The sequence below is a fragment of the Physcomitrium patens genome, chromosome 19 (assembly GCF_059467195.1).
Source record: "Physcomitrium patens ecotype Gransden chromosome 19, ASM5946719v1, whole genome shotgun sequence".
NCBI classification, from domain to species: Eukaryota; Viridiplantae; Streptophyta; class Bryopsida; order Funariales; family Funariaceae; genus Physcomitrium; species Physcomitrium patens.
Window position 1 is genome coordinate 373665 of NC_143428.1, and position 10054 is coordinate 383718.

At 35.9% G+C, this 10054-nt stretch overlaps 1 protein-coding gene across 2 annotated transcripts; it reads left to right on the forward strand.

The window, feature by feature from the left end:
* The first annotated feature begins 463 nt into the window (after positions 1–463).
* LOC112295850 (uncharacterized) lies at positions 464–3156 on the forward strand. 2 transcript variants are annotated; one of them, XM_024547853.3, is made up of 3 exons: positions 464–1414; positions 1720–1906; positions 2170–3156. In XM_024547853.3, exon 3 carries the CDS (start codon positions 2323–2325, stop codon positions 2713–2715), a length of 393 nt encoding a protein of 130 aa, XP_024403621.1. In that variant the 5' UTR covers positions 464–1414; positions 1720–1906; positions 2170–2322; the 3' UTR covers positions 2716–3156. The 2 variants fall into 2 exon arrangements, with proteins under 2 accessions (XP_024403621.1, XP_024403620.1); XM_024547852.3 differs by having other exon boundaries at positions 465–1414; positions 2195–3156.
* The last annotated feature ends 6898 nt before the right edge of the window (positions 3157–10054 follow it).

Below are 10054 nucleotides of genomic sequence, written 5' to 3' on the forward strand. Positions count from 1 at the left end.
CGGGGTACAAATTGATTTTGGGCAAGTTCCTGAAAATCTATTTTTAAAGATTAATTTCTGAAAATTTTAGGGAGAATAGGAAAACGGGTTATCTTCGTGAAGAATTTTTCTTTCTTTTTTTTGGATTTATATGGAAAAAGTTATGGTGATATTCAACGTGATACGACTGCAGCTCTCGATTCATTCGGAATATAAAAGAACAAATTACCTACAACATCTCCATTGGTGTGTTCTAGCCAGTATTATATCCACGTGGCCAGCTGGTGAATCTGTACTATACTCTTGACTGAAGAAATGCTCCAATTACATGGACCGAAATGCATGCAGTCCGATTGGCCCAGCTGAAAAGTTGGTATCCAATAGTAGTGATCCACCTCATTCACGTCGCTTCGCCTTAAGACCCATGCATGCATGAATACAGTATGAGAGAATAGGTAGATTTTGGAAATTCAAAAATAGGATGCCAAAATGGACGTAATCAATTCGTACGAGAGCTGGAGTGATTGCGAATCCATTCCCGCGCCCTTGGGGGAACGCACCATCTATCAATGGGGGAATCCTGTGAACGCCCACGCCAACAACGCTCCATTCAAATTTCAAACCTCCGACAGCACTCAACGGAGCCTCCACCTGTGATCCCGCGGCCACGCGATCCAATCCATTCCGCAATAGCAAGATCCCGCCATGCGGTCATGGGGCCATGAAATCCAATATGGTTGTACCGGGGCCACGTGAACACAACACACACAGCAGGCCATGGCATTGGGAATTTTGAAGTACGGAACTGAGAGCACAGGAAGAAAGCACACAGCCGAGGCCCGAGAGCGGAGAAGGAGAAAACAGAGAAGAGTAGAGCAGGAAAAAGGAAAGATGAGAACACAAGCGGAGAAAAGATCAAATGAGGGCATGGAAGGCAAGAGGGTTTATTGGGGGTGTGTTGTTTGTTGGGTTTATTGGTTTGTTCAAACTGCACTTGTACCTTGAGGTCGACGACTTGTGCTCGACCCGTGATCCTGATACTGAGGTTCAATACTCTGAATATGCAACATGATGGTCATGGCGTGGTGTGGCGAGTTTTGATTGAGGTGTTGCAGTAGGAATGGTGTGAGGGTGGGATCGGGTGGGTCGGGCATCGGGGTAGGGCCATGCGGCATGGCGAAACCCTAGCATTATGGTGGAACCCCTGTAGTGGACACTATGGATGTAAGGGGGCTGCCTTGTGCATTTGCTAGGGTGCAGGGCAACCTCCGCCATGCCATCGCCAGAGCTGTGCCACGCCCCTGTCAACACGCCCAGTTCGAATTTGCTTCGCCACAGCGTTGCCATCCTAATGCGCTGCCGATCTGGACAGACGCTGTGACGTTGGGTGCCGTCTCCAGACTTTGTGCGGCCTTTGCATGTCGCGTCTCATCAGGTACTACATCTCATCTCCATTGGTTGTGCTGGGTGCGATTGCGCGGTACCCGGACCTGTGTTCCTTACTGAGACTGTCACGGGCTGTCGTCCACCTGCGTTGGGTGGGTGACGCCAGTGTGGTTGGCATGGTATTGCGTGTCATGGGTGGATTTTAGAGTTTTGTGGGCGAGGTTCGATTGGCGAGGTTCTTGAGGTTGAATGTGAGAATGGTTTGGTGCGGTTTAGGGTTTAAGGCAAGGTCCTGGAGTGTGGGTGGGGGAGTTATCGGGCATGTGGTGATGGTGGACAATTTGGGTTTTGAAGCGTGGGGCAGGATTCATCAATGGAGAAGTTTCCGTGGTGGCAACTGAGAGGCTTTGGTGGGGCGGGCGTGACGGGGGCAACTACAGATCAGGCTACAGTAGGGGCTATCCAAGCGGAGGCAGCAGGTGGGGCGGGCGTGGCAACAATCGTTGCGGCCCGAGCCCAGCGGTAGGGACAACTATCCGAGGTATGGCGCTATTGGGTATAATACAGGATTCGGCAATAGTGGAGGCTATGGCGGGGGTATAATTGGAAGATATGGAGGGAGCATGATGAAGCCAATCCCAGTAGAGCTAGGGTTGGGAGAGATGGATTCATGATTTGTGGGTGTTATGCGAGAGGTCGGGATAGTGTCGGTGATGTAGCATCGCAAGGTAGGGGTAGAGTTTGATAAAGTTAGAGTGGGATCTAGGCTATCTGTGGGGCACATCTGATATTGAAAGTGTGTAGTTTGGTGTGATTGGTGTGGATGCAGAGGAAGGACTGATGATAGGGTGTGGCGCGAGCTAGAGCAAGAGCCAGGGCGCATGGTAGCATGCTAGAGGTGAGGTGGATGATAGCGGTAGCTGGGCGGAGGGTGGTTAGCGGGAGCCCAAGGGCACCATGGACGGTGGCAAGGCGGATTGGCAGACGCAAATGAGGGGGTCGGATGGGGATAGAGGTAAGCGATGGATCTGCGAAGGGGTCCATCGTGCAGGGGGTGATATCGGAGGATCTCGTGGACGCAGTGGCTGGGGCGTGCGAGGCACTGGATTCGGGCGCCGGGGAGGTGGAGGCGCAGGGGGAAGGCGGAGGCTGTGGTGGCGGATAGCAATGGCACCGACGGAGGGGAAGGCCATCCGGACTGGGTTGGGCGATGTGGTAGTAATTGTGCCCGTGAGGATTATGGATGGGGCGGATGCAACAACAGGTGCATGGGAGGGCTCTCGATTGCCGGTGCACACAAAGAGTTGGAGCAATTTCAGCGCTATGTTCACGAGGACATTTGGCGACTAGAGGTGCAAATCAGCAGGATTTTCTTGCTAACCAGCTGGACTAAGCGATCGATGCGGCAATCGCTAGGTCAGGCGCACCGAAGCTGGGATCGGATGCGGATTTCTTTGAGTGGGGCGACCTAGCATTGGAGCCCGTGGTAATAGGGAGGGGAGATGTTCGGGGAAGATTGCTTGCTTTGGGCATCAAGTTCCATCGAGTCAGCTGCGATGTGGTTGCCAACGTGAAGGTGTCCCCCCATCTTGTATAGAGGGGCCGTATTCTTGTAGTGTTATCTTGTTCTAGTGTCGCGGTACAAGGTAGTGTTTGCCTGGTCAGTACGTTCGATTCGATGGCAAAACAAAGGACTCTAGTAACCCACATTTGAACCATAAAAACCAAAACTGAATCTTAAACCCTAAAGATTAAATATTAGACATTAAATTTAAAGACATTTGTTTTCAATTGTAAAGTATTTATAGGGGCCTTCATATCAATGTATGCCACAAATCAATTTCTAACCAACAAACAAAGTCAAAAAACCTTGAAAGAAATGATGATAAAAAATTTCTAGGACATTCTTGTAATTTTAAATCCTAAATCCACTTTAAATCCTAAATCCATTCTAAATTCATCCTAAATTCTAATTCTAAACCGTCCAAGTTAGAATACTTCAGCCAAACTCTAAAAAATTTAATCATATTTAAGATCAACATCCATAAAAATCTTCATATTAATAACATTCAATTACTTCTGAAGATCTCTTTCAAATTCAATATTAAAACCTTAAAATCAAAAGCTTTATTTAAAAATTAAACTTTCAATATCTCAAAATTTAAAAATTTACAGAGCAAAAAAATTATATGGTTGGAATCATAGACCTTGTAAACAAGAGGGGAAGAATCATCAAAATAAAAGTTTGAAAACCCTAATGCTTAAGGATGTCCATGTAACCTTGAACCCTAAAACTCAAAAACCATTCGACTCAATACAACACTTCATATTGCTGTTCGGCCTTGATATTGCATTACATACTTCTGTTCGGCCTCACTAGCCTTGTAGCTTTTTTTTTTTGCTATTGGTCCACAATCCTCGCAAGTCCAATACCCAGCCAACCAGGGTGAGATCTAGTTGCTAGTAGCTAACCAGCCTATCTACATACTGCTGCATGTTCTAGGGCCATTTTATGCCACAAGTCTATTACATGCTGTAGGCCATGACATTGTAGGATTTTTATCTTGTACTATGGCTAATTAGTTGTACTATCCATCTCTGTATACAAGGTCAGAGGGTTCAAAATCTACCACCTGCGAATCTAAATGGCTGCTATTTATTTATTTTTTAAAATCCAAAATACACCCTTAATAAGGGTTCTTAGGGGCCTTTCTAAGGATCATCTCCTTTCCAAATCCACATTAAAATACTATATTCAAATTTTTGTCATAATTCTTAGTAAATAGATTGCTCCCTTTTGTTTAAGGAATTAAGAGATTTTATGTCCGATACTCCTTACATCTACTCCTTGCAATACATGTGGAAAATAGTTGTCCATTGAGTATTTCCAACTGTACTGAGTTGTTCCTAACAACATATGGTCCTAATCAAACTACATCAAATTTGTGAATGAAGTCTAGTTTTCTAACATCTTATAAAAGGATCAACATGCTTGGCTCTAAAAAAAAGCTATTTTTACATCCTAGTAAAGATGATATTCCTTCTTTGTTGAATTGCCTCAAGGTTTTGACCATTAATTTGATGTACTTTATTTAGCATTTTAAGCCTCTTTAACCTAGTTTTTAGAAATTAAGTCTTAATCATTCATGTGTTGATGACAACATGTAGGAAAGGAATTTTAAATTCAATAGACAATACTACTTCAATGCCATGTACCAAAGAAAATGGTGTAGTTTTGATTGTGACTTTATATGTAGTTTTATAAGCCTGTAATATATCTAGAAGTGTAACATTCCAATTTCTTTTTAAATCTTGCATGATCTTGTATAAAATATTCATCAATGTTCAATTTATTCTCTCAGTTTGTCCATTGATTTTAGGGTGATAAGACGTGGTCTTTATATGATTAATATTGAATCTAGTTATTATTTCTTGGATAATCTCTTTGATAAAATGCATTCTCCTATCACTAATTAGAATTTTAAGACAATCAAATTTGGTAATAATATTTTCAAAGAGAAAAATGACTATATTTTTAGCATCTTTGATTCTCACAGCCTTCGCTTCTGTCCTTTTTGTTAAATAATCAGTGGCTATGATGATATATGCCATCTCCTTAGAGAAATAAAAATGAATTTTTTCTACATAATTTATGTCCTATTTCTTAAGAGGAACTAGAGATAAAGACATATAAAGAGGCAATTCCATATGGAGGTTATTTTTTGCATATCTTTGATATGCATCACATCTTTTGGTATAGGTATATGCATCTTGGAAAAGTGTGGGCCAATAATAACCAGCCCTCATAATTTTCTAACCAGTCAATTGATTAAAAAAATAGCCACCACAAATACTATCATGGCAAGCTACCAAAATGGTAGGAATTTCCTTACTTGTTACACACCTATATAGTATTCCTTCTACTCCTTTTCAATATAATCAATTTTCTATCACCACAAAATATCTACCATTCACTCTCATTTTTTTCCTTTCATCTCTTGGTAATCCTATTAATTTTTTTTGGATAGTTAGAAATTTTATAATGTAGGAATACCTTATAAGTTTTGCTATAGCCATAAAGAGACTCTTATTGATCAATCTATCATCTATAAAGATCTCTCCAAGTTCTTCGAATAAGCATGATAGATAATTTGCTTATCTGTGTATTTTTTTAAGTTTATATTTGATTTTTTAATTAAATTCCTATAGAAGTAAGATCTATTGTGTTATTCTATCATTCAGTTTATATTTATTGACCAAATATTTGATCATCATATGATCCATAAAAAATACCACCTAATTATATAAAAGATAATGGTAAAATTTCTTCACTAAAAAATTGTGGCCAAATATTCTTTCTCAATTGTGAAATAATTCTTTTTTTCCACAACAAGTTACCTACTTCCATATGTTATAAGATATTCTTTTCCTTTCTTTCTAAAAGGTTGATATAATGTACTTTTTACAACTGTTGCACTTGCACCATAATAGATATAAAAAGATAAACTTCAGTTTGGAGGTTTCAACATTGGATATGAATTTAACTTGCTTTTCAACAAGTCAAAATTTCTTTAACAGTCTTCAATCCACTCAAACTTAATTTAATTCCTCTCTGACTTGATAATAAGCAAGATGATTATAGCATAATCCAGAATTAACTCTTTCTACTATCCAGCAAATTTCAAAACTCTTTCAACTTTTTTCACACCTATTCATGGTTTTAAATCCTTTATCACTACAATCTTCTTAAAATTAGACTTTTTTTTTTTTTTTTTATGCACCACATAATCTAGCAGCATTTCTTTTTGAATAGTTAAATAGGTTTTATTAGAATTCGAAGCCAAATCTATCTTTTTGCACCTTTCAACACTCCTTGATACTTTCAAGATGTTTATCTACACTAAACTATGTGCTGAAATTGTCGATGAAAATAATCATGGACTTATACATTAAATTTAAGAAGATATACATGACTAATCATTGAGAGGTTGTATGAACATTGTAGAGTCCAAATGGCATTACAAAACAAATAAAGATTCACCATGGTATTGTAAATGTTGTTTTATGCCTATTCTCTGAAGTAATGGCTATTGGATTGCAGCGAGAATAAACGTCCATAAGTGTATATTTTTTATACCCATCTACCTCATTTAAAGTGCTATTTTTTAAAAAATAAGGAAAAATGGTCCTTTTGAATGTATTGATTGAATTTCCTATAGTCTATATATATACATAGTTTTTTTATTTTTCTTCCTCACTAGTATAATAAGAAAAATCCAATCTATAATGTCCATTAATTTTATAAAACCAATTTGCAACACTCTTTTAAGCCCTATCTTTATCAACAACTGAAATAAAGAATTCATTTTTTTCCCTTTTGTCTGATTGGAATTGCTCCAAAAATTAATGATATTCAATATTGAGTCACCTTAAGGGATATTGTTTTAAAGTCTTTATAAGACCAAGCAAACACATCTTTGTATTCTTTTACTAGCTCACTATAAGTTATTATCTTCTCATTATTTAATTCAGCTCCCATTTTGATCTTTTTAGGCTCTTTTCCATCTACCATTGCTTCTACATACTTTCAATCAACCTTTACAACATGAATTTGATCAACATTATTTTGATTCTAATTAAAAATATTTTTAGATAGTCTACCACATTCTCTTCTATTATAATATCAGTGAATATAGCTTTAAAATATAAAAGAAGGTCTATCTTTTTCTTTTCTTTTTTTTAATACTTCCATATTTTGGATTCCATCTATATGTACCTCATAGATTGCTTCTTAAGCTTTATTATTGAAAAATGATATTAGCTCAATATTAAGTCTTTCATCTTTCCATGCTACAAGTTATTGTATGAAATATCAACTCTATAGCTAAATGAAGGGCCGCTCTCTAATATCATTCTTTTTTCAATTTTTCCAATAAAATTTATATTTTTTATTCTATTAGAGGCTGAATTTGGATGATCATTTAATCACTACCTATATTCTACATTGTCCTACTAATGATATAAATTAAAGCCTATACATGCTAATAGCTTCAAATTCAAATTTTGGATGTTGTTTCCTGTTTTAATTTCCTCCACTAGTGCTTTATCCTTATTCAACTTTATTTGTACTTATTCATCATCATAAGATACTCCTTCCTTCACATTTATAGTAAAATTTGGCTTAATAATCATCCTTGTTCTATTTTTAAGAGGTCTATAAATGATTGACAGTTTTATTCTTTCTCAATCTACTATAACATTTGTTGCTTTCAACCAAGGACACCTAACAACAAAGAAAATGAATCCTTTGCTGCATACATTCAAATGACTTGGAAGATTAAGGTATATTCTTTCCCACTAGTGATAATCTTGCAATCTTTTATTTGTCCTATTAGTTTGGTTGGGCTTTGATTTGCCATGTTTATCACAAAAGGTGAAGGACTAGTTAGGCTAAGAGCTAACTTTTCCATGATATACAAGGATATTATATTCAATTCACTTCTCCATCCATTAATGCCTTATCCACTAGTATCACTTTTATTTTCATAGTTCTTATATCAAAAACTTTCTCAAAGCTTGTATTTTGGCTATCGTTTTCATTTTATGCTTTCTAATTCTTTTCACCACTAGTATACCATTCTTAAATGCCTTTCATGCAATAGGTAAAATCTCCAACAATTGAATAAAAGTAATATCTATTTTGAACCTATTTAAATCTACCTAAAGGTCATAAGACTTAGACTTGATTTTATGTGTCTTCCTTCTAAGTGCTTCAAATTCCTTTAAATATCAGGTCCTTTTCATTCTTCCTTCTCTTATTCTTCATTACTATCTCCACTTCTAGAAAATAATAATTTAGTATGTAAAAGATTTAGATAAGCTAGATCATCATTTATATCTTTAATTACTTTCATTGCATCTTTTATAGCTTTCTTCAATTTTGAATGATAAGAAGAATCTTCAAAGGAGCTATCTTTAGGATCTATGATCTTTATAATAAGAGGTTGTTAAGTTATCTTTGATCTAGTCATAACTGCTAAAATAGGAACTTTGGAGTTAGATGACTCTCCTTTTTTGGCTACTGCATGAGTTATCAAATGTGTCTCTAAAGGCTAAGACTCTATTTTAATGATAGAAGTAATAGTAAAAAATGGTGGATTAAAAATCTTAGATTTTTCAGGTATATTAGGAAACTTAACATCTTATGAAGTAGAAGACCCTGATTTATTATTTTAGCCCTAACTTGTACTCTATATCTGATTTAAAAATATGTGATCTCTATAGGTTTGCAAATTTATTGAAGGATAATAAGTTTGTCTAGTATTTCTATAGCTATAATATAGATTAAAAGGTCTAAAATTAATATTATCATCTCCAAATGAACATCTTTGATGTCTTATATTTTCTTGTATTTGTTGTTGAAGGTTTATTAGAAGTATAGGTAATAATATTACTTTATTTGATTGTCCACATTCATCAAAGGGCTGGTTGCTTTTACAACTGCTAAATCTAAAATATTAATTTTCCAACCAATATTGTCTAAAAATATGTTATCTATCTTAATATTGATAGAACTCACTTTATAGTCTATTTTGGCCTCTACAACCTTGCAATCCACTCTTATATCCTTTCTATCTATAATTATGGCCTTGTTGGCTTCTATATTACAAAAAAAGAAGTGGTTATTGAAAATTTGGATCTTGAGAGCCTTGTGGAGGTTTTGCATTACAAAACTATATTTTATGACTTAGTTGCGTACAGTTTGTATGCCAAAGACTAAAGGTATGTCTCATAAATTTTATCAAAGATAGAAGAGGATTTGAATTTTGATTCCTTGTTACATGAGCCATTTGTTTAGATAAGGTTTGGAATTATTTTATAATTATAACTTGAAAGCCTTATTGATTTATTTGAAGCATTTTTTCTATCTCATCTACTCTTTGTTTTAAGGTTACAACAAGCAATGTAGATAGAGGATTGGATTCTTTTATAATCAAAAACCTAAGAGGACTATCTTGCTTCATCATAAATAAAATTATACTGGGCAAAGATTAATTTGTTTTTTAATCTTCAACTTTAGGTTTAATAAGAAAAAATTAATGAATAGACTCATCTTTCTTTCTCTAAAGCCTTTCATAATTCTTTTCTATAATATCCACTTCTCTTACAATTCTTTTGGCAAACCAAACTAAGTAATAATGTTGGTTTGTGATTAACAAACATGCTAAAATCTTTATATATCTCTCCATTTGCAACGATCGATCTTCATCGTTGGTCCCATAGAACTTAAGAAAGTTCATAGGAATAATTATTGTTATCAAATCTTGAGACACAACAATGATAAACTCTATGGCCCTATCAAAGGATAAATTAGTGGTTGAGTCATTTTGAAATGAGTAGGTTCTTCATTCAATAGACTATTTTTTGTGAAAGTCTATCTCTTCATTAAAAATCCTTTAAGTTAAAGGAGGACTTTTCTCTCTTTTACTTAAAAATATAGAAGAGAGTTGCTCTTCCTATATTTGTGGTAATTCTTGGCTTTCAATAACAAGATTAAAAGAAATTGATGGCTCTTGAGGTGTTCTAGTAAACCTAAAATTGACTATGAAATTGAAGGGCTTTAATAGGTATTATTTATTTCCTTGTGGTTTTTGTGATCTTTGCTTAGATCTAATTCTATCTATATCTT

Bases quoted from the DNA above. Each gene is read 5' to 3' on its own strand.
- LOC112295850 (XM_024547853.3), top strand. From the start codon at position 2,323: ATGGACGGTGGCAAGGCGGATTGGCAGACGCAAATGAGGGGGTCGGAT.